The sequence below is a fragment of the Halichoeres trimaculatus genome, unplaced genomic scaffold, assembly GCF_033239565.1.
Source record: "Halichoeres trimaculatus isolate MK-OKI-2021-1 unplaced genomic scaffold, fHalTri1.1 fHalTri1_scaffold_5, whole genome shotgun sequence".
Classification (NCBI taxonomy): domain Eukaryota; kingdom Metazoa; phylum Chordata; class Actinopteri; order Labriformes; family Labridae; genus Halichoeres; species Halichoeres trimaculatus.
In genome coordinates, this window is record NW_027437183.1 from 30,771,200 (window position 1) to 30,795,877 (window position 24,678).

The 24,678-nt window shown below is 40.9% G+C and overlaps 1 protein-coding gene across 3 annotated transcripts; it reads left to right on the top strand.

Moving 5' to 3' along the window:
• The first annotated feature begins 870 nt into the window (after positions 1 to 870).
• On the top strand, positions 871 to 24,147 carry add2 (adducin 2 (beta)). Of its 3 annotated transcripts, none has more exons than XM_074670210.1 (15): positions 871 to 1,256; positions 8,259 to 8,448; positions 8,949 to 9,090; positions 10,087 to 10,238; positions 10,483 to 10,563; positions 12,470 to 12,619; positions 12,788 to 12,931; positions 13,201 to 13,299; positions 15,015 to 15,191; positions 17,999 to 18,247; positions 19,047 to 19,163; positions 19,255 to 19,341; positions 19,434 to 19,560; positions 21,083 to 21,151; positions 22,805 to 24,147. In XM_074670210.1, the coding sequence occupies exons 2-15, from the start codon at positions 8,302 to 8,304 to the stop codon at positions 23,059 to 23,061; spliced, it is 1,998 nt and encodes a 665-aa protein (XP_074526311.1). In that variant the 5' UTR covers positions 871 to 1,256; positions 8,259 to 8,301; the 3' UTR covers positions 23,062 to 24,147. The 3 variants fall into 3 exon arrangements, with proteins under 3 accessions (XP_074526311.1, XP_074526313.1, XP_074526312.1); XM_074670211.1 differs by lacking the exon at positions 871 to 1,256 and adding an exon at positions 5,163 to 5,288; XM_074670212.1 differs by lacking the exon at positions 21,083 to 21,151 and having other exon boundaries at positions 872 to 1,256.
• Positions 24,148 to 24,678: the final 531 nt, after the last annotated feature.

A 24,678-nucleotide genomic window follows, 5' to 3' on the forward strand; every position in this document is an offset into this window, starting at 1 on the left:
GTGGTAACACACACTGCAGGTACAAAGAATGTATAAGAAGTAATCTGCCTTTGCTGGTTCCCTGTGTTTTCTAAAGTCCAGAGTCAAAGCAGCTGTTCGCCAGGAACCCTGAGCACACTTTCCTTCTGCTGATCAGCTTTATGGAGATGTTGATTTCATTTCCCAGCAGGATTTGGCAGCTGCCCACTCTGCCAAAAGTACAAAGCTAGTTAACTGATGATGATGCCTCAAAGAAAATCTCATTTTTTTTCAAGATCAAGATGAAAGATGCCAGACCCAGTAACACAGATGAGCCAAAGGCCACCATCAAAGCAATCTGGGCCTCAGCTGGACCGCAGACTGATCGACTCACTGCAAAGGTGCATTGTTGCAGAAATTTATGCAAAAAGAGCTCAAACCAAGTTTGTGTGCATATTCATAATCATACTGTTTAGATGGCTGATGTTTCTGTATCGCTAATATTATTTTATGACATTTTGAATACAGTTTGTCACTGCAGTGTTTAAACATGGTTAATTCTGGTCTATTTTCAAATGTATGCTGAGATTATAGGCAGGTTATTCATGCTCAAGTATTCATTTATAAAGTACAAAGATGTTGTGCAACTGGATAAATAGCGTCTTTTTTTCAGGATCATTGAAATATATTGATTTAAAGTTAATTTTCCTGTCTTGAAAGGCTACAGCAGTTCAAAGTACACCAGTAAAGCATATTAAGTGCGGAAATATATAACTACTTTTTCCATCAGAGGTCACCAGTAGGTCTCAATCTCCTCACAGATGTGTCACAACCAGGTGACATCTCTTATGGTGTGCTTGCTGTTCTCTATTAGGACAGCAGGTGGCGCCTATTTGATGTGTTTCAGCTTTTTAGACTCAAACTGGGCCTGGAAAACTAAACCCCGTTTTAGGAGACAGCCAAAACCACGAGGACTGTGTGCATTCTCTATCAGCACAATAACTAGTCGCACTGCCAAGATTGCATCCCCCCTACCCGAGAGGGGGCCTCTTTAGGTGTCAGACTGCACAGGCGTGGCAGTGGGCTGGTCCAGGCGCGCAGAGAGATGAAACACATCAGGGTCCATTGATTTGGTTTCAGCTGAGGCCCTGAAATAGTCTGACAAAAGAGGACCTGGTGTGGTGAGCCAGCTTTGATAAATCAGTTGTAATTAACCACATCTGCTTATTCTGAGGGCGGCTGTGGGCTGTGGGTGTGCCGCACCCACTCAGAGGGCACCGTCCTGAGGATGCACTGAGGTGAGTACACTGCTAATATTTGTGTTTAGTTGTGTCGAAGGATGGTGAAATGTCTGGGCGTAGCACGGGGTCCTCCCTGCCGCGTGCATGAGCGGAATGTGCGCATGATGCTCCAGTCTGACACTGCGCCGTCCTTACAGCCTGATGTTTACCGTTGTGTCGTCGGTCATAGATCCCGCTGCCTTTCCAGGGATAGGCTGTGATATGTGCTGGTATAAAAGGATTAAACTGGTATTTCGTGGAGACAGAGCCCTCTACATATTGACCATGATTGAACGTCCTCTTCGTGCTTTTAGGCTTGGCTCATGTCAAGTGCAAGGTCTCATATGTGCAGCCTGTGTTTTGTTTTCAGAGTGGCAGTGATGGCAGTGCTTTAGCCTTGTAGAATCTAATCTTGCTCATTAGCGTTGCACTGATGGCTTTTTGCTTATTTTACCGAAGCTCTGTCGGTTGGGTCCAACCATTAAATTTCGGGGTGTCATGCAGCGCTTCGTTTTCTAGAAATGTGGTGGTTTTAAACGTGTACTCGCTTGGTTATTCCCCACAGTGGACGTGCTGCGATGTGTCGTCGCTGCTGTCCTCTGCATTTTGCGGGTGGCCATTAGCGGATGCTCGCTCTGCTGGTGCTGAGGCTGCAGCGCGTGCGAGTGTTGCTAGGCAGCCATGCAGAGCGCGGGCCGCTGGCGGGTGGCGGGAGAGATGATGCTAAAATCCCGTAAACAATATGGTGCTTTCACGTTGAAATATGGCGTTGTGGATGCAAAATTTCAACACGAATTTCTGATAAATAGGCCTGTGCCCCTCTCTTCCTTCTCTATGTGGAGCAGGGTGGTCGGGGAGTGAGCAGGCTTCATCTTCCACAGCAGAATAGCAGAAAAACATGGAGCCCCTCCAGCTACAGTAGGCGTGATGTAAAAGTTAGGTTACAGGGGGTCCAGGAACCCCCTGTAACCCCTCTAGTTTCTTCCCCTGTTTTAATTATTTAAGGTACTACATTTCATAGGGCCTTAGCTTATTGAAGTGAAAGGTATATGCTTAACCTTTCGAGTGTAAAAAAAGAAGAAGTCCTGTTTGTATCCTCTGCAAAACAACAAAAACAAGCACACACATGTTCATATAGACCAGTCTGTTTGGTAGCTCTTCATTATTAAAGTTTCTAAAGAATAATCCATTAACCTAGACAATGGACCTTTGGTTGTTTTGGAATCAATCATTTTAGTTCCTGCATTGCTTTCAGTTTTCTTCTCATATGTTCTTACTATTTACATTTTGTTTATTTACACACACCGTTGTTCATCAAGGTGAAAGTCAAAATTTGCTTCGCCTTTTAAAGGCTGTGGATAGAGAGGAGTCAACAAAATGTTTTCTACCTCTACATCATTTATGCATTAATGCATTTTCATCTTGTGTATGCAGCATTTTTGCCAAGCACTCAGCCTGCTCACTCAGATGTTTAGAGTAAATGAGTCCATTTATTTTCAGGCTGAAAACAGCAAAGTCACCCTCGAATGAATCTAACATGAAACAGCAGTTAAATCTGCTGGAGGCTTACTCCAGTCTTAAATGGATAGTCTCATGTGCAGTAATAATCTCCTCTGAGTTTGAAACCTTCTGTGTACAGCACAGCTCATCACTGAGGACTTGAGCCACCATGTGACAAAGACTGCTACTGTGTTGCATGGCACTTACACCCACAATATAAATCTTCGTACTATGGTATAAATTCCTGCTTTACTCATGTTTTAATAAAAATTGTATCTACTTTATTAGAACTTAACATTCTACATTATGTTAATGAAGCATACAGTTTAATCATACTGACATGCATTTAAGACTTCTTAGACTACTGCAAAAAGTAATACTGATGCAACATGAAGTAACATTTTGAATTTGAAACAGGGTTTTACTATATAAATAGTCAGATGTGAGGGGTTGTATGTATTAAGTTGACAGAATATGAATTATGTTTTGCTGGCAAGATCACAGATTGAGACAGCACATTTAAGGCAAAAACAATTTTTCAACAAATCACCATTATTCCCTTTTGGCTAAATTTGAAAAACTATGAGTAAGTTTCTTGTTTACCCAAAGCAAGTTATGTAACAGGATGTGATCCACTAACTAGCCATTATGATAAAAACCTAATAAAAGGGGAGCCAGGGGAAATCAATCCAGAGCTACTTAGGTAATTATACCCCTATCTGCCTCTCTGCTGCTGGAAGTCAATGCTTAGACTCAGAGTGCCCAAAACCACAGAGAGTGGGTAGATCAACAGCAGTCAATACAGACATGGATGTGTGAAGGTGATGTGCAACAAATAACGCGGTGCTTTTGTTTACTTATTTGTTTGTACAGTTGTTTTCAAGTATGAGCAGGGTAGGATTGTGATCTGTTGATACCAACAAAACACATCATCAGTGACTTGGCCGTATCTGGTTTTCTGGTTGAACTCTTTAGTAAAACGTCACTGCTCGAAGAGGAAGGGAGGCAGTGAAACCGCTCCCCTACATCCTGAAATTTTATGAAACAAAGCGAGGGGATGACGCATCCTTTGGTGTGACCGAGGATTAAGTAGAGGAGGAAGCAGGGAAGGTGGGCCAGCAGCCAGACTTGTATGTCTCCCCTCAGTCATTAGGGCCCTCCCTGGAGAGAGAGGCTTTCTGTCTGCTGCCTGTCAGCAGCTGGGCCCTCTCTACCCCCACAGAGAGAGTCATATTCACTGTGAACCCAAATCTGCTCTGAGGAAGAGGAGAGAGTCGCTGCTTCCAGGAGAGCTAACAAGGATTCTCAGAATTTTTTTTAAAGACATTTAACTTGATATTTCTGAATTAAGTCATTCTGATGCAAATATAAGACAAAAGATTTGCTCTAATTAAAATAAAGCATCTTTCTTAATAAGGTAAATGTAGAAATGTAAACCATGAATGGACAAGTAGGTTATTCTTCTTAAGCAAAACGTAGTTCACATCCAGGAGATCAGAATCAGAATCAAGTTTTATTGCCAAGTACATTTGCATATACAAGGAATTTGACTTAGTGTATTGGTGCAACAATCAACAAAGAACAAGGAAATAACGTTAACAGCATCTAAGCAACTACTCAAACAATACAGAATTACAAGCTACAAAATAGAGCATTAAAAAAAGTTAAGATACAAAATACAAACATATACAAAAATAATTATAGAAAAACTAAATAATAATAATAATAATAATAATAATAATAATAATAATAATAATGGTAGACAAAGACAGGATACAAGGTGCAATGTGAAGCTGTGCAATTTTAAGTTTTGTGGACATTAATGTAACGGACAAGAAGACAGAAAAACAGCCCCATGGGGAGAGCCTGGGTTATGTGGGAGGAGGAGGGAGATGTTTGATATTTAAACAATGTCATTTGAGCGATAAATGATTACACAGCTTATTCAGTGCTTTAGCAAACTGAGGTTGGCTCAGATATCTAATGCAGTGTCTCAGTAACTGTAAGAGCAGGAAGCTTGTCAGGATAAAGTGCAGTTTATCCAGACACTCCATTAAAGGTTTAGTCATCTGTCAGCTTTTTCTCACATGCTGTGCAATAACGTGAGTAATTTACACAAGTCTGTTTTTTTTCTTTCTCAGTGTGGAGTAAATGTGATCAGAGATGCAATAACAGTAATGTTGCAGTAATGAAACTGATCCACTAAGAGAGTAAGAGACTCTCTGTCTTACTATGAGATGTAGGGGAGAGGGTGTGGTGTGTTTTTGGACCTTATCTGCTCCCTGCAGCACTGTATGTGTGTGTGTGTGTGTGTGTGTCTGTGTGAGTTGAGTACATTTCGTTGGAGGTGGGGTGAGCTCCTTACAGAGGATCCTTACGGTAACTCTCTACTCTTTCTCCAATTACCTCGCTCTATCACGAGCTAACTTCCTGTCTGTGGATCTGACGCGGCTGTCTGCATGTGAGCTCTTACTGCTAATGCTCCATTTGCCTCAGCTCCGCATTTCCACCAGCCAGTGCCCTGAGGGATACAGCATCCTTAATGTGAGGGTAGGTTATTTTACAGATTAAAGCTGCTGTTTGAAAATAGACAGAAATCACGGCTTAGCGTGCAGTCCAGTTTTGGGTTTATTTTTATACCTGCAGGAAGAACTTCAGCTTTGATATTAAAGTAAGCTATAGCTGGATTTGCTTTGAGTTCATTTCTGCTTAAGTGAGCTTATTGATTGAACTGACTGTTATTCAATATTCGATCCTCCCTCCGTGTGGATCATCAGAGTTCTGAGCTGGTTTACAACCCTGCATCCTTCGAGGACTCTGGTTCACTCACGCTCCAGAAATGAGAAAGTATCCCACCCACTACATTTCTAAATCTTAGGATAAAATCTGTTTTATAACCTCACAGGATTATTTTTTGTATTGTCCACCTTTAACCTTTGAATCTTATTCACCCCATTCCTTAAAACACTTTACGGTCACTGCTCAATTACATTCATACGCGAGTGGGACCACTGGTTTGAATACTGTTTGGATGCAGCTCAAAGCTCCCAGGCATGAGAAAGCTCACTTCTTTGTTTATATCTGACTGTGTGCTTTTAGAGTAATGTTGAAGGTTTGTTAGCCAGCTTGAAGCCCCTCGGACTCATCTTGTCTTATCTACCACCAGGCGGGTCAGTGCGCTGCCGTTGACTGTATTATTCAAACAAAAAATGGGGTGGCGTGTGATTTATGATGTTCTTCTGATTTATGATGACATGATTGATCCTCAGGCCAATCTCCTGTTCCTGTTTGTGGTGAAGCATATATCCTGCTATACTGATCCACCAACCCTTCATGAATCTCTATGAATGATGCAGCAGTTAACGTTGTCGTTCAGAGCTGTAAATTGCATGCAGATAGCAGTGAGGTGAGGGTCAGAGATGGATTGAAGATTTTGAAAGAAAAACCAGCAACATCCAACCTTTGTCATGGCCCATGTGAGAAGTAGAAAATCAAAGTCAGGTCAATTAGAAAACTTGACTAGTCATATTCAGCCACCAGCTCCCAGAGGTTTTTGGTCCAAGCCAGGACTTTTTAAGTCCTAACACTGATAATGGTTTTTGACCACAGTAGGGTTGCAAAGTTCTGGAAATTTCTGAAGTTGAGTACTGTTAATAGGAATTTCCAGGGATAAACAGGATTTTTTTTTAGAATTTTTAGGGAAATAATATAAACTGCATTTACCTGGTCGTATGAAAATTAAAGATTCTGGTTTGTGATAAGTAGAAATGCATGCAATATGTCTAATGCAATAATTTAAGATGACATTATTGATGAATTTTCAGGGAATTTTTCCTAACGGAGTCTAACTGATATGAGTACAGGCACAAATATTTTTTGTAGCTAGCCTCTAACAATTTTACACATTTTGACGAACATTAGTTAGTTTAATTTACATGTTTCTATTTGGGATGGGTACTTTTCACATTTGAAACTATATGGTACCTGGCAATTGGTATTGGTACTTAACGGTACCAATTTTCAGTAGGTTTTTTTTTTTCAATTGTACATATTTATTCTTTAATATATAAACTTACAATTGCTGTGTTGATGTCCAGCATGGACAATCACCTACTCTTCCACTTCCTCACAGTCACAAGAATGTATTCAGGTACCTAAACATGGTAGCATTTGATTTTTTGTGAATCGGTAGCCGGTACTTTTGACAGAATTCGGTTGGTACCAATAAAAGTACCTAATTCAGTACCCATCTCTAGGAATCGGTACTCATTGGTACCAATTTTTTGGTACTTTTGTGTGTAAATTTGTTTAGTAATAACATCTCAAGTTTTCAAATATTCATTTCTCAATGTATAAACCTGCCGAGCTTTGTTCATGTCCAGTATGGAAAATAGCCTACTCTTCCACTCCCTCACAGTCACAAGGATGCATTTAGGTATCAAAACATGGTAACACTTGATTTTAGATGAATTGGTACTGCAGACAGAATTTGGTCGGTACCTATAAAAGCACCTAATTTGGTACCCATCCTTAAGTGTCCATTACTTTAAGTTAAACCATTCCCTATAGTATATATATATACCTCATAACTATCATTATCACGTTGTCAAGACTTCAAGACTCCAAATACAGAAATGTGGTTTTTGTCAAATTTTTGTAGGCTTGTGAAGTTGTGATTGATGATCAAATATGCTTGGAATCATTTGCACATGTGATTTATGGTATACAGCTGAATTTACTCTAAGTCAAGTTGTTTCAAAATTTCCTAATTTTTTTTAATAGAAAAATTAATCTAAGCTTACAAAACCATGAAAATGTTCATAATTTCCATGAAAATGTTCCATCCCTTTGCAACCCCAGCCCATAAGCAATACTGATCTGATCTAGTGCCAGGATTAACACTCTGTTCCTTAATTTGAGGCTGACAGTTATATTTATCAACTTCAGGCTTTTCTAATTTTGTAAACGCACTTGAAATCAAAACATATTAAAACTGACATTACTATTTAATGTGATTATAAATGTGTAAATGTGTGAGAGGAAGTCTCCAACAGTAACAGGAGTTACAGTTTAACTGTAAACCTCAGCAGTGGATCAGAGAGGAGTTAAATTTCAACTTTCTGTCAGTTGTTGATGGCGCAAGTGTGAAATGCTCCCAAACTGCTGAGCCGCTGGAGTTTTTTTCCTTGATGATTATTTAGCTCTGCCTAGCAAAAACACACTGAACTACAGGTGTTGATAAACACAGAAGCCCATAGAATTAAGTTGCATAGATCCGTACTCCCCTTTGTCACCAGTGTCTGATCTAACTTCTTCAGCTGGAATCAGAACTGATACCAGGATTGAATCAGTGCATCTCTTCTCTTTTCTGCCAGTAACAGTTTGTAACAAGTCAGCACAGTGACCCCTGTTGTTCTTGATCTCACCCTACTCTTACTTTTTTCTTTTTTATTTGATTGTAATTCCTGAATAGCATGCCTTGTAAGCAACCCTTCTAACACTGCTGCTCTCTCTTTGCAGCTCTCTTCATCCGTCCTTGGTTGTGAGTCACAAACAGTCGAAGATGAGCAAGTCCCCCACCCCAAAAAGCACCCCGGTGCAGCGCAGCCCCAGTGATGGGGTGCCAGAGGGCCTCCAGTCTCCTCAGCACTCCACACCTGGATCTGGGTCTGAGCACAAGAAACGCATCTCCAGCCTCCTTCAGAGTCCGGTGAGATGTGTGTTAGTCTCTGTGTGAATGATTCATTGTCTCAGCCTTTCTCCTCTTCCTTTCTCCTTCTCTGGCTCCTTCCCTCTGGATGAGGTTATCTCCTCACATTACGATTAATCTGGGCTCGAGTGTCTCTTGACAGCTTGGGGGTGCAATCAGTACAGAGCTCACTTAAGGTGCATAATTCTGGATTTCTCAACATATGTAAGGGAGACAGTCAGAGAGGCTGCTTTGTGCCGATGAAGATCAGAGGGAGGTCATGAAGTGATAAAACTGATTTTAAGAGGCTGACTCATTGTACTGACTCAACCTCACTCCTGTGATGTTTGCACCTTTTGGTCAGTGATGCACGACCCTCTGAGATTACGACTGAGTCCTGAGTCCTGTCTGAGTTCTTTATGGAAAAATGAGCCAATGTAGCCATTTGAACATGAAAAACTGGACCCATTTGTAACGTCAGAATGATGATTTTTTTTTTCTCTATTTGTGTTTGTGTTTAGTCATTCCGGGAGGAGCTGGATGTGCTGATCCAGGAACAGATGAAGAAGGGTGGCAGCTCATCCAACCTCTGGGCACTGAGACAGCTGGCTGATTTCATGGCCTCTCATGGCTCTCCAGCCGCCCTGCCCGTCTCTCCCTCCAGTATGTTTTTTGCAGAGCCTCATTGTTTCTGCACCTTTCTTGAGCACTTTTTCCCCAGTTGGAACATTTGTAATCTCACCTGGAGAATGATGATATTATGTTTATATAGTTGTCTTATACTTGGATAATCTACTACAGGAGTATCAGTCTGCTCCACTTTTGGCTTTATTATTCTTGATAGTCAAACTAACACTTACATCCTGAGCTGCAAACAGGTTTGCTCAAAAGATACATGAAGTTATCGCTAAGCTTTGAGGAAATACAGAGCGATACATAGGTAATCCAAAAATTTCACTTCATTAACATCCAAAAAGCTGCTTCATCTTCTGGTTGGCTCAAAGATTTGGTGTAATAAGACTGCTTAAAACACAGTTGAGCCTGGAGCTGTGGTTGCTAGCACACCTAAGTGTATGAGCTAACTTGGTGAAAAGTTTTGTATTTCTCACAAGGAACATCATAAAGTTTATAAATAAAAATAAACTATTTTTGTTGAAAAAACAAACAAAAAATATCAATAGTGTATAAAGCTAGAGTGCAAACTAGCTATTGCTGACTGTTGTTCAAATAGTGCAAATATTTCACTTAACTCTGTTATCCCAGGTGTTTTTATTTATTGTGTTAACTGAGCCTTCTGCTCAGGTTTAAGTTTGTCACAGTTAACCATGTGGAGGTATGAGTTCACTGAAAACTGTACGTCCATATAGTCAGTTAAAATTGCAGCCACCTGACTACTAACAGAGATGTAAAAACCCTTATCTGCCAACATTTTTTGTTAAAAAAAAGTTAAAAAGAATCCGTAATGCACTAAAAATAAACAGCAAATGTAAAAGCAGGACAAAAAAATGTCTGTATTTCATAAGAAATCATCCGTCTCTGTTTCATTATGCTCAGATGTGTGTGTAGAATCATGAACCACTAATCTTTCCTCCAGACCATCATCCTCACTCTTCCTCTACCTCTGACTGATTGTCTCTCCTCCTCCTCCTCCTCCCACAGACATGATGATGGTGACACCCATCAACGACCTTCACGGCTGGGAGCCTGGCAGCATGGTGAAGGGGGAGAGGCTGATGCGCTGCAAGTTAGCCAGCACCCATCGCCTGTTCGACCTCTTCGGCTGGGCGCAGATCAGCCACACATGCCTCACAGTTAGTCCCACTCTCGTTTCTTCTCTTTGCTGTGAGGCAGAACGCACAGTGACTGAACAGCGAATTTATCACAGCAGTGGCAGAAGCAGAAGAGAAAAGATGGCTGATGATGCTCAGGGCTTTTGATTAGATCAGCTTTGGTCTGCAGTTCTCTGAGAGCGTCTGCGTCACATCAGAAATAAAATGAATCAAATTTGACTTGAATTATCTGCTCTTACATTTGTCCTTCCTCCTTTCCTGACAGTTGCGTGTCAGCAAAGAGCAGGAACACTTCCTGGTGCTTCCAGATGGACTGGCTTATAGTGAGGTGACTGGGTCCAGTCTGGTGAGTAAGGCTGCACACAGGATACACTCAAACCAAAGATCCATCAGGTGTCTGCTTTTATTGTGATTTACTGTCTGAGAAATGATGTTTTCCTTATTATTTATTTTTTTATTAGTTTATGTAACTATGTGTTAATTCATACATGCCCTGTATGTGTTTTTATATGTTGAGTTTTTATGAAGTAAAGTCTGAGTGGAAGAAAACTCAATAATTAAGAGGTTTTAACACCAAATAATACATCACTCTGAAACTGCTTTATTTAAAAACACTGATCAGGTTACAACTTGTGATGTGTTTGAGGGATGGGAGGGTACGCTGTAAAATATTGAACTGTTCAGTGGACTCTGCACAGGACAATATGCCCTGTCCAATCACTGTTGTCCCTCCACACACGCACTTCCTCTTGCATTGATTTAACTGGAGCCAGGTTCAAAGTGCAGCTCACACACAGGAGCAGGAAACAAAGAAAAGGCATGTCCACCCAGTGCTGACACTTTACTGACTTATGTTGCTATATTTATCAACTTTAGGGACCCCTCTGACGACTTCTTTTCAAAGAAGTGACTAGTCCCAAATTCTGTGATTTTTTTTCTGGAGTTGGTTGGAGACTTCGACATGAAATCATGTATTGATCCTCAGCAAACAAACAGCAAGTGCTGAGCAGGCGGACAAGTCCTCCTTGCTCACAGCAGTCCCTCTCAACTGCAGCCAGAGCAGTCTGCATGCAAATAAATCGGGCATGTGCCTGTCTCTTTTTATTCACTTTTGCTGGTCCCAGCCTCAGAGGAAGGTTGTTATTTGACATAAAAAAGAGTCAAATGAGTAAAATTCATTTGCAGTTCTACATGTATTTATTGTGTTTTTGACATGCTTTCTATGTTAATCCCCTCTCCTACTGGGTTCATGACAAGTACATGCAAATTTGGTATTCAGCAAATTCGGCAAATATGTTATTTAGCAACTTCTGGTACAGCCAGTAGCTACTTTCCTGTAGTGTATACATGTAGTCAAGGAATAAAATTCAACTGACCATCTAAAAGTGTTGTGCTTAGTAACTTGAAAGAGAAATTTTGTATTATTCAGTTACCAGTAATACAGGAATCTCTTTAACTGCAAAATTCAATCTTTGCTAATATGCGAAATAAAGAGAAAATTATAGGAGAAAAAGTTGCTCCTTTTATGCACAAAACATGTACCAAAGCCTTGGCCCAAGAGCCAAGATACAAACCTAACCATGGGTTGCCTGAACCGTTTGACTCAAGGGTGTATTAGTGGTGGATAAACACAATAAAAACGTATAATGACGTTGTCATAGGCCGGCTGCAAAGCATTGTTTTCTGGATTCAAAACGCTGTCTTGATTCCTAAAAAATGGCTTTCCAGCTGAGCTTTAAAGCATCATTTCGTAGCTAATCTACACCCATACAGGACCCCTATTATACAGGTATTAGTAGATTGATTAGTAAATACTGTTGTCAATGTCAATATAAGCCATCAATGTCAGCCTAAATGTTTCCAACATAATATTAAATAATTTTAAAAATTATTTTACTAATTGTATAACAGAGAATGCCTTATTTTGTATTCACATAGTGCCATCAAAGTATGTCCAATTAAGAGCTTTGAATATAGTTGTTTGGCCTCTACAGCCCAATAAGAGGAACATCAGCATAATGTAGTCTTCGTAATATAGTCTGGGGTTTGTTTGAGTTCACAAATATCCTTGAAATAAATTTTCAAAGACAGCAGATATCTGCTCAGTGGATAGCTGGTGATCAAGCTAAGCTTAAGTCTGTTTCCTTCTCAAAAATTAATTTCAAGTTTGTGCAGCAGGAGAATTTTTGAAGTAAGGAAAAAGTTATAGCAAAAGAAAGAAACAAACTGAAGTGTTTTTGTGTGGTCTCCAGGTGAAGGTGAACATCCTGGGTGAGGTGGTGGAGAAAGGAAGCACCAACCTTGGCGTGGACACAGAGAAGTTCAGCCTACACTCAGCCATCTACTCTGCACGGCCTGATGTTCGCTGCCTGCTCCACCTCCACACACCGGCCACGGCTGCGGTGAGTCATGTGGAAAAAGGAACAGTCCAGTAAACTCAGTCTAACTCTCATCATGTTGACGATGCTATGATCAGCGTCCAGCATGGCTCTGCCTGTGATTCACATTATGACTCCACATGGGACTGTTACATTGCCATGCATTCATGACTGACAGCTGACTGTCTCCAGGTTTCAGCCATGAAGTGCGGCCTCCTGCCTCTCTCCCATGAGGCTCTGCTGGTTGGAGATGTGGCTTATTATGACTACAATGGAGTCATGGAGGAGGAGGAGGACAGAGTGGAGCTGCAGAAAAGCCTGGGGCCAACCTGTAAGGTGAGACGATGCACAGGAACAAAAGCAATCTGACACTCAGATATCAGGCGTTGCTGCTGCTCCCTCCATGAGGAGTTGTCCCCTCCTTATGAATGGATAACGGTGATGTAGAGCTGCTCCGGATGATTCATCTGAGCTCCTGCTGCTGTGTGGTGACTAACACAGGGTGCTGGTCTCTCTGCACAGTAACATTTTCACTGACCTGCAGCTTCTCTAATGATAATGGAGGTGTTTGTTTTCCGAGTAAATGTTGTTTTCATGGTGTGTAGGTGCTGGTGCTGAGGAATCATGGCATTGTGGCTCTTGGAGAGTCTGTGGAGGAGGCTTTCTACACCATCTATCACATCCAGGCTGCGTGCCAGATCCAGGTACACACAGGCACACACACACTCCCAATAGAGACAAACAGCTGGGATACTGGACACAAAGTGCTACACCTGCATGTATGTGTGTGTGGGTGTGTGAGAGGTAGAGAGAGCGTGGGGCAGTTGTCCGGTTCTTGCTGCCCGCTCACTGACAGCCAGCAGCTCTGCACTGCAGTGTGTGGTGTGGTGTGCCAAGAGACGCTGCAGTCCTCCTACAGGACCAACACTGGCCTGTAGGGAGGGTCATCAATCCCTCAAATCCTGAGAGGATAACATTTCCACCTCACACAGTAAAGATCAGCAGAGTGGGGAGGGGTACTTTGAAAATGTACTCTAATACAGTTACAAGTTACCTGTTAAACATGTAATCAGTAATGTAATCCAAGTAACATAATCTTAAAGTAATCTAACTTGATCACTTTCAGTTACCTTTGGATTACTCCAATACAAAATATACAAATAAAGACAAAGTAAACTAATTGTCACTAAAATGACTGACTTTGTGTTTTTTGTAAGACAACTGAACAATGTTATGTTCTAATAAAACTGCTCCTTTTATATGGCAGACCCAATGTGATTTGTTTTAAACACACCCAGTAAATTTTCAACAAAAAATGCCATAAATAAAATATAAACAACCATAACGTGGGCTCATGGATTCTAAATTTAAAGTATGAGCACACAGAACAGGATACTAAACAGACATAAAGTCTGCTCCTTTAAACAGTAAACACAAAATTATCTTACTCAAGAAAAAAAGGAAAAACAATAAACCTCTATGATTCAAACACAAAAACTTTATTAACGTCACTTTTGTTCCTGCACAGATGTGAACATGTAAACACATATTTATCCTGCTCTCTTTGTCACAGCAGCTAGCTTCACAGCTAAATGCTAACTTTCCCTCATAAACAGATCAAATGACAACTGTGAGGTTAAAATCTGTCAGGCTCTTGTGTGACAGACTTACAGCAGGAGAGGAGGACTCTGAACATCTTTACAGGTCAAACATGAAGATGATTTATATTATTGTCATAATGTTAAATTAAAATAAACCCTGAAAGATCTTACTCTGGATAGTGAAGGGGAAAGGGATTGACAATTATTCAAACAGGAGTAGTTTAAACTGGAGACCTTTGATAGTTTGTAATAGTTGGTGAGGACATTGGTGTTTCTAATACTATAATTTGTAAAGTAAAAATCACTGACCATACTTTAAGACACACAAAAGTCCTCTGATAAAACTAATAAATTGAAATTTTGAACCTGTAAAAGCATTTTTTCCACTAGAGGCCATGTCGGCAACAGCAAGGTTCCACAAGTCACGGTGCTGTGAGTCTCCTGAAGGGTCGTAGTGGTGTGTGCGCCTGACGTGTGTGAGACACGCACTCATATTATCTCTCCGTCTCTTCCATTATGAAAACAAAAAATAAACAATATCATAAAATGCATTAGAATTTTTATCCTGCAAAATAATTCCAATTTTTACAAAATGTAACCATAACCTGTTTTTTTTTTTGTAACTGCAGTGGAATACATTTACCTTTTTTATATATTAGTTTTGTGATGCCCTTACATGTAATTTGTAACTGATCTTGGATACTGAGATACGAAAGAGGAAATACCCTACTGGCCTGGATCTTCCTCAGTTGTTGGAAACTGAGGGAATTAAACATCGCGGGCTGAGACTTTCTCTTGATCTGGTTTATTCCTGTCAGGTGACAGCTTTGTGCTCTGCCGGTGGAGAGCAGAACCTGATCATGCTGGACCGAACCATTCATAAACCGAACATCGCTGGCACCGTGGGCTGGGCCGGCTCCACATTTGGACCCCTCCACAAGAGCCGTGTCGGAGAGCACGAGTTTGAAGCTCTCATGAGAACTCTGGATAACTTGGTAAGTAACAGCCACAGTTACAGTAAAGAGTAATGATTCATCCATTATTATCAACCCCATGTCTATTAATTCACACCTAAGGATCAGCCCGCACTCACATGAATTACTAAACACAGATCCCTATACCTGGCTTTGTGTACTGCATAGTTTGAAACCTTGATGTCTGTGACTCTGTGGGAGGATGTGTGTGGGAGGTTTTCTGATTCACACAAACTTCAGGAAGGTGTGTCAGCTGCACCTCTTCATGTTTCCAGCTCAGAGTAGAGACTGTTTCTGTGACCACTCCTCCACCTTACTGAAGGATCAGCCTTGAACATAATGCACTCAGAATGACTCTATCTTGCTGTGTAGATCGACTTTAATCAAGAATAACACGCTACACACTGATCAAATATAATTGGAGGTAAAAAAGAAGTGGAGATGCATTTCTCTTCCTTCTCAGAGAGTCTTTACAGACATTTGATACTGCCTCATGTCCCACAGGCTTCTTCATTTCATTGAGTTACATAAAAGAGAAACTGCATCAGCAGACAGTGCTGCTTTGTTCACAGGCTGGATGTTTTATCTGGATGAAACCTGTGATTTCAGCACATTTACTTATCCAGTGGGAAAAAACACTGTAACAGCATGCTAGCCATTGTTTTTATTAAGAAACATATTTTTTTAAACACGTGAAAAACCGGAATCAGATCGAAGAAAGCATCTCATTTTAAGGAATAGTTACCAAAAGTCTGTCAGTGGGATAAGAAAAAAGTGATTGTTTAATTTCCTGTATGAAGACGTCATTCTTCTTACAAGAAGCTCAAAAGGCTAATTTTTCTTACTCTGTTGGGGGAATTTTTCAAGCAATTCAGGTGTTGATTTGTCGATTAATATCTTGAAATAAGACACTTTTCAGAATTGTCAGGTGAATGTGGCTCATATTATGTGTAAAAAGACTTTTTTACTTAAAAAAAACTTTTATGAGATTTTGGTTTTTGCAGGGAAGCTGTGGTATTCTCAGTTTGGTGTGCCACTATCTATAGGGGCCAAAATATAGATTATATCCATATATAAATTATGACTTGTTGTTATATGTCAGCTGACAAATTTTAGTAAGAAGATGGTTCTGTGTTTCTCTCTGCTGAAAACGATTTCTGTGATCAATTTTTTTGCGATAGTGGACACAGGAGCCTATCTTTCAGACAGAAAAAGGACTGAAGAGCAGAAGAAATATAAGCAGGAGAGTGATAGAGCATGAGCTTAAGGCTAAAAGGGCGAAACATTCCTCCACACAGTCAGCAGTTATTCCGCAGTGGTCTGTTCAAACTTGAGAGTCTATTAATAAAATGAAGAGTGAGGTTATGTTAGCTCTGATTGGTAGATGACTGGCAGGACATAACCAGAAATCACCAAGATTACACATTATGGAAATGTTTCAGAGCACCCGGCTGCCAGTAACCTTTGATATAGCCGGCAACTAAACTATGGTACAAACCGACTAAGTTTGCTGTCACGTTCCAAATCACAGCGCTACCTAACTGTTTATAAATACATTACCTCATCCTGTTGTATCTGGTAAAAGATGTCTTGAACAAAGAAAAGTAGTGCAAAAAAAGAATAGAAAATACTTAATTTTCCAGAAGAAGATCCAATCTCCACTCATTTCCAAAACGAGCACACCTCTTGTTAAAAGTCACATTTTCATGTCAGTGTGCGTGAGACTCCAGGCCAAAAGGTGGCGCTGCAGTCCAATTAAAACAGATCTTCCTCACTGCCTCTTTAAACTACAGCCACCAACCAGTTAGCTTAGCATCACAGTCATTTCAAACACATCAACAAACCTAAGCAACAGCACCTCTGGAGCCTATTTTTTTTCTCCTGTTAGTGTTTGTTAAAAACACAGAACTAATAAATATATTTAGCTGGAACTTGACAAGTGGTGTCCTCTGCCAGTTTCAGTGAAATTTCACTCTCACTAAACTCAACACCTCACAGTGGAACTTGTTTTTACAGTTCAGATATTCATCCATCCATTTTCTATACTGCTTATCCTGTTCATGGTCGTGGATGGATGGAGCCTATCCCAGCTGTCATTGGGCGAGAGGCGGTGTACACCCTGGACTCTCAGGGCTGACACATAGAGACAAACACCTATTCATTCACTCACACACTCGCACCTACGTACAATTTAGAGTGACCAGTTAACCTGGTGAGCATGTTTTTGGACTGTGGGAGGAAGCCGGAGTACAGGGAGAGAACCCACTCATGCATGGGAAGAACATGCAAACTCCACAAAGTAAGGCCCACCGGCCAATTGAACCGGTGACCCTCTTGCAGTGGGGCTGCAGCGCTAACCGTTGCACCACCGTGCAGCCCAGTTAAGATAGTATATGAATAGAAAATGTTACATGTGATATTATAAATCAGGCCTCAGTAATGTGACGCCCAGAGGGACCTAAAGGGAATGCATACATGTACAGCCTGGCGTGACATGATGCAGCAGAACTGTGTGATAGTCTAGGGCAGGGATGTCCAACTCGTGCCATGGAGGGCCAAGAGGCTGCAGGTTTTCTTTCCAACCAAGAACTCCACCAGCTGATTCCATTGATTACCTCACCTTCAAGCAGAGAGCAGGGGCTAATCAGTGGAATCAGCTGGTGGAGTTCTTGGTTGGAAAGAAAACCTGCAGCCTCTTGGCCCTCCATGGCACGAGTTGGACATCCCTGGTCTAGGGGAAAAGTTATGGCTTTTTTCATCACGGTCTCCTCTAAAGATTGGACTAATATTGCCTGCAGCTCAAACATTTTTCTCCTGTTGTAATCCAGGGCTATCGTACAGGCTATGCCTACCGTTTCCCCGTACTACTGGAGCGATCGCGGACAAGGAGGGAGGTGGAGGTGCCTGCGACCGCCACCACTTTCTACCAGTTTGATGATGACGGCGTCCACCCGGCTCTGAGGCAGCACCCGTTTGCTCAGCGCCAGCAGCAGGAGAGGACCCGATGGCTCAACACCCCAAACACCTACCAAAAAGTCAGCCAGGAGCAGGCCAGCCCGGGACACCAGCGCACCACTGTGAGTCTTTACCTCTGATCTGCTGAACAGATAAAGTGATCAGAGGAGAACTGTTGGAGCAAAGGGTCCCCTGCCTGCTGCGATAGGTGGCTTCAAAGAATATATCAAAGGCTGAAGGGACAAGGGATCAGAATCAGGGGTGAGATTATTGAAGGTTTAAAGGGAAAAGGCTTAGCTCATGCTAATGTTTGGAGATTTATTTCAAAAATGGTCTCTGGTGCAAGAAAGGATTGAGTAACAGAGCAGTTACATCACCATACTCCTGCTGATTGAAAGAGAAACTGGTTATATTTGAAGCTCATTTTACATCTACATTCAACAGTTTTTTTGACTGCTTCAGCGGTTAATGAACTGCACGCAGTGTTGGTTTTAGATGTCTTATTCCCTGGAGAAAAGAAGCAGAGCTGCAGTGATGAGTCCCCTGGAGACGAAAACAATATGAGACTGGTTTCCCTCCTTCAGTGGGAGGAGCTTAACTCTCCCTCTCTGTTTTCTCTCCTCCTCAGTTCCTCCCACCCTCCTCTCTCTCCTCTTCTCTGCATTGCAGGGGAAAGCCCACAGCTCCCATCACCTCTGCTGTGCATAGTCTGCCCTCTGGTGGACAAATAATGTATCAAGGCTGCATGATAAAAACACATTTTCAAAGGGGAAGAAATACATTTTTAATGAAGCAAGTTGAATTAGTTTTGCAGATCTATGTCTGAATATCTACTGGACTGGATTTACTACAAGTTTTTTGCGTTAACAATTTAAAAAGTGTGTTTTATGACATGGTTTGTTGTTGGCTTATCTTTCTTAGTGGTTAAAGACAGAAGAGGTGACCCAAACTGGCGGCACAGCCATCAAGATCGAGAATCTAAACCAGTTTGTGCCTCTTTTCACCAACCCTCAAGAGGTCATTGAGACACGAAACAAGGTTTGGCTCATTTGTTCTCCATGATCCCTCCCTTTGTCACATGTGTACTGCCACATGAAACATCTTAGGTTTTTAATTTTTCTCCCTTAAGATCCGACAGCAAAATCGCCAGGACATGAAGACCGCCGGGCCCCAGTCTCAAGTCCTCGCAAGCGTAATAACCGTTGACAGTCCACCGGTAAGATAAACCCTCATTATTTACCAAACATCCCTCTCTTTCACCATTCCTCCTTTTGGCTGCAGAGTTAAAAGGTCTTATTTTGTCTCCAGTCTCCAGTCAGCCCACCTAAACTTCCACCAGAGCCAGAACCTCCTAACCCCTTTAACCAGCTGACAGACCAGGAGCTGGAGGAGTACCGCAAGGAGGTGCAGAGGAAACAGGATGGAGGGACTGATGGTATGATTCACTATTGAGTTTGTCAACTACTAACCAGTGCTTCCGTCTTTCATACCGTAAACAACAGACGTCTGTAGTGACCTCAGACTAGAAGAAGATTCTTCCTTAGAGCGATACTTGAATATAAAACCATAAATTAGAGCGATCAGCTCATTATTAATAATTCAAAACCCTCTGAAGTTAACCGGCTGCTGTAGCTTTCTTTGCTCCTCTCCCAGCAGACGATGGTCTGGGGGCTTGGGGGTATCTGTTCCGGTTGACCAATCAGGTCAGACTTGCTCCTGATTGGTCAAAAAAGGGAATCGCTGATGTCGGCAAATCCCCAAAATCCAAACAGCTCGTTTTAGGTCAGGAACACTACTTAGTACAGGTTTTTTCATTAAATATCACATTTTGTGGGCTGGGAGGAAAGCCAAAGACCCACAAATTTCACTAAAAGACTTAATAAAGGGATTTTTGCATAATATGGGACCTTTAAATTTTGTTGCAAAAGCAGCTCAAACACTCACTTTAATGCATTGCAGTGCTTCCTCTAACCTCCTAAAGGAGCTATGTGTGGTTTTTTGAACTAAGCTGATCATCAACTTATCCTCTCTAACTTCTCAGTTCTTAGTGTATAAACATGAGAACAGTTATTTTGAAGCAGGGTTCCCACAGATCCTTGAAAAGTCTTAAAAGGCATTGAATTCATAACTCTAAAAATAAGGCCTGAATTGGCATTAAAAAGTCTTAAATCCAAATTTCAAAAGTCTTAAAAATTTGAACACATTTGTTACATTTATGTTAGTTTGAAGTAAAAAAGATTAAGTAACATTTATCTATTTTTCTAAATAATTTCCTGGTTACTCTTGTGGTAACATTGTGTAATCACAATAGCGAAACTAACAAAACAGTGATGTGGTTGCATCGGGAACTTTAAAGGCAGATGCATGTCTTGGTTCTACCTAAGGTGCCTGGAGATAGAAAAAAATGAGGAAAAATTGGCAAAAGAAAATCCAAAAGTGGTTTAGGAAAATTGATTATGGCAGCAACATTGAGAATTAAATTTGACATTGAAATTCAAAAACCATGTAAAAATTCCAAAAATGGTTGTGACAGTGGCCAAAAAAGATGAATGGGGGCAAAATAGGCATAAATTTGTAAAAATGGGGTTAAAAAAAGGCAAAAAGTGATGCTTTATGTAAAATAAACACTGGGTTTAAATTGCCTCTAACCCAGGTAATTCATGTGGTGTTTTTGTTTGTTAGTTTTGTTTCAATTGTGGTTTGTTGTCGACTTGTTTTTAAATTTGATTTCCAACTCCATTAAAAAAGTCTTAAAAAGTCTTAAAATTAACTTGCCTTGAGCTGTAGGAACCCTGTTAAGGTTCACTGCTGCACACAGTTCCTGTCTGGTCGTTGATTTCTCTTGTGATCGTCTGTAAAGTGTGTTCACTTCTCTGTCTCACATTTCTAACCCCCTGTGCAGCTGAGCTCTCACTGTCCTTCAATGTGTGTCTTTGTATTTATTTATGTGTAAGTAGAGGAGGAGGTGGCAAATGACAAGGAGTCCTCCCCTGCTACCTCCCCCTCAAAGGGCCCTCCCCTCTCAGGTGAGGCTGTGCAGAGTGCCGGCTGTCTGCCCTGCTTGCCTCACACTGCGTCTCTGAGCTGCAGCCTGCTCCAGTCCTACATGATGTGTGACTCAGTGCTGCTTCTGTCCTCTTATGCTTCAGACTCTGCCTGACAACCCTGTTACATCTCCTCATGTGGAGTTTGCTCTGTCTGTGTCCAGTTCAAACACGATTAACAAGAGCTCAGCCATTTGTTCTAAATTTAATCAAGCTGAAAAATGTTGAAGGACTGGCTTTGAAGACAAGAAGTGTGCAGTCCTAATGAGCTGTGAAAACTGCATCCATCTAGTTTATCTCAGAATAATCCCTGTCTTAGAAAAACTGGAACTATTCAGCAGTTCAGTCATCACATCTTTTACTGAAATAGTTGCTGTAGTCTGCACTCAGAATCCTCCATACACAAAGGAACTGAAGTCTGGTCAGTAAATTCAAATACGTAAAAAATGATGCTGAGAAGTTGCAGGTGTGTTTTTGTTTAAACAAAAACATATTTAACTGTCTTAGTTTTATAAGGGGGACAACAGTTTTTACTGTCAGTGGGGTCAGTGTGTTGAAACTGAGAAAAAGCTTGGACTGAAAAATACTGAAAAACTCTTGATGCTGACCCAAAGGATACATGAGTTGAAACTTGGTGTGCAAAATCTACCTGCAATCTGCTGTTTATTTTGCACATTCAAAGTTCGAACTTTATAGGGAGTGTTGACATTTTTTTTTGCTTGTGTCACCTCACTGACACTATAAACCTACAATCACAGAGCTGTAAGGAAATAAATATTTTCTTCCTAGAGTACACAAATGTGTTTTTTTATAATTATTTTCTTATTTCTTTGATTAATATGGCAAAAAACTGATTGAGTTCAGGTGAAAGATTTTTATAAGTGAAAAAAAAACAAACAAAAATATTTGCTCACTCAATCATCTTTAGGTCCCTAGTTTATGGCCCTATTCATTGTAACAATAGTAAATCATTTGTGAAGCTCACTGCTTCACATACTTAAGCTTTTCACTCTGAGGTCAGGGTTGATGTGAAACATGGACAGCTGAAAATGAGATTGGTGAAAGAACTCATTTTGACTCTGATGATAAAAACAGCTGAAGGAGCAACAGAGGTTGTCAGGTTTTGTTGGCATGTGCATTTGATCTCTTTACATGTGATAGAATAACACTCATAACTCTACAGATTGAAAACTCTGCTCATAGCTGACACATGTAGCTATGACTGAGTTAAAGTTGACCTGAGAGCAGCTACAAGTAAACATAACACACTTATTACATTTTACTTCTGCTACATGTCACTCCTTGGTAAGTGAAACAAGACTGTTCTCTCTGATTTACACGACCAGCATTTGAGCCCTTTGTAGGAAAATCCATCTGTCACTGTACCCACTGTGTCTGTTTTCCATCTCTATGTATGTGTGTGTGTGTCTGTCCTTTTCTATGTGACACTGATCTATAGGGCAAACTTCAGGTGCTTTGGTCTTGTCTCAATAGTAAGTACAGAAAACAGTATGGCAACCCACTTCTCATAAAGCAAGCATGTTCATCTGCTGTGTAGCATGTAGCTTTATAGCTCCAGCCAACACAAGGCTCTCTATTTTGTTACTAAGTATTCTTTATTTCTCCTCTGAGCAGAAGAGGCAAAGCCTGAGTCTCCAGCCATACAGAATGGAGGTGAGGAGGAGAAGCAGACGACAGAGGAGCTGGAGAAAGGCATGAAGGCTCTCTCAACCAACGACACCTCCTCCCCGCCTGCTGCTCCGCCCGCCAAACCACAAGGTGGCACCCCTGAGGGCTCTCCCTCCAAGTCCCCGTCCAAGAAGAAAAAGAAGTTCAAGCCTCCATCGTTCCTGAAAAAGAGCAAAAAGCAGAAGGAGAAAGCAGAGACCTGAGGAGCTTAGACAAAGTGGACCTCGATGAAATACAGACGTGAGACAGTGTTTGACGTGCGACTTCACATCAGATCTTCTCAAACGCAGTCAATGCTGATGTCACTTACTGACAAACACCTTACTGTAATGAAAGTACTCACCAAACTAAGTAACCCTGAGTGAGACTTATCTCCAGAAGGTTAAAAACACTGATCACCATTTTCACTTTGTATTTCATCGGGGTCTGACACGACATTTTGACACACTACGTCTTGTCACACAAACACAGAGTCCCTGTACCACTCACGTCTCCTTTCACCTGCTGTGCTCAAACCATTATCTAACTTCACTGTATAAGCAGTCAGACATGTTCCTTTCTAACACTGGGGTTACTCGTGTGATCCTTTGCACTCACCTCTCAGAATTTATTTCAAACCTTTCTTTTTGTATCCACAACTTTGCAAGTCACAGTTGAGACTGTCATCTCTTTGAATTATGCACCCTTTATCCATGTATAGACACTCCTCACATGTATATTTACATTTCAGTATGTTGCATTAGTTGATCATCATAGGCATCCTCTTGACATGATTTGGTTCTATTTATCAGATAGGTGTTGCAGGTATGCTACGTGAGCACAGGTGCAGTACATGTAGAAGTATACTGATAGCTACTGATTGTGCTGCTCTGAATGCTGGTTCTGTGTTTAACTAGTCTATTGACATTACTACTACAGCAGGGATGAACAATACAAAAGAGAGCGGGACAAATAAACGTGCTTGCAACGAAACACAGTGCGCCATAAAAACCACAATGAAAAGAAAAGATGAAGCGCAAAGAATTTGTTGCTTGCCGATGCAGTCTGAACAACAGTAAACACCGAAGGTACGAAACATTCCACTTTCCCATGTTCTTTTAAATGTATGTGTGCAAAATACCTCTTTACTGTTGTAACTTCTTCTGTTTTAAGTAGCTGTTAGCAAAAAAAGCTGATGTGCGATGTTTGCTCATTGTTTTAATTTATTTTATATTAGGATATATAAGTGTGTGTTGCAAGGTTACCATGTATCTGTCATTAAAGATCGACTTTGATTTGAACCAGCTGGACACAGTTTTCCTCTGTTGTTTCTTGCTTGGTCATTTTTCTTAGGTTTGTGCTTTTGTATCTCATAATGCTTTCTTCAAGTGTTATAGTGGCTTAAAAGGATACATCAGCAAATGTGTTTCTTACCACAAGACTATCTTACGATCAGTTCACCAGCAACTGAAATCCTGCTGCATTCCAGAGATGATCTCTTTCATCTACATTCACTCTTTAGAAAAAAATCAACACAATTAGACTGCTGCCATAGTATTAACAACTTTGATTTAAAAAAAGAAAAAAAAAAAAAAGCAGCATGTTATTCAGGTATCTTATTAGCCAACTTCTATATGACCTGTTTCTGGAATGTGGGGTTAACATTGTAATATTTTCCTTTTACGGATGAATTCCAAGATCAAAATGCAGACCTATTGTCCACATGTCCTGACATTCACTTGACTAAGGCATTACAAAGACAAACATTTCTGCTGCCATTATGGTAAGGTTGTTGTTGCCTTTGATAAGAGAGGATTCTTTTAGTGACAAATCTGAAATCT

Bases quoted from the DNA above. Each gene is read 5' to 3' on its own strand.
- add2 (XM_074670210.1), top strand. From the start codon at position 8,302: ATGAGCAAGTCCCCCACCCCAAAAAGCACCCCGGTGCAGCGCAGCCCC. The intron at 12,620-12,787 runs GTGAGTCATGTG...GACTGTCTCCAG, and splicing joins ACACACCGGCCACGGCTGCG to GTTTCAGCCATGAAGTGCGG. The intron at 18,248-19,046 runs GTGAGTCTTTAC...TATCTTTCTTAG, and splicing joins CGGGACACCAGCGCACCACT to TGGTTAAAGACAGAAGAGGT.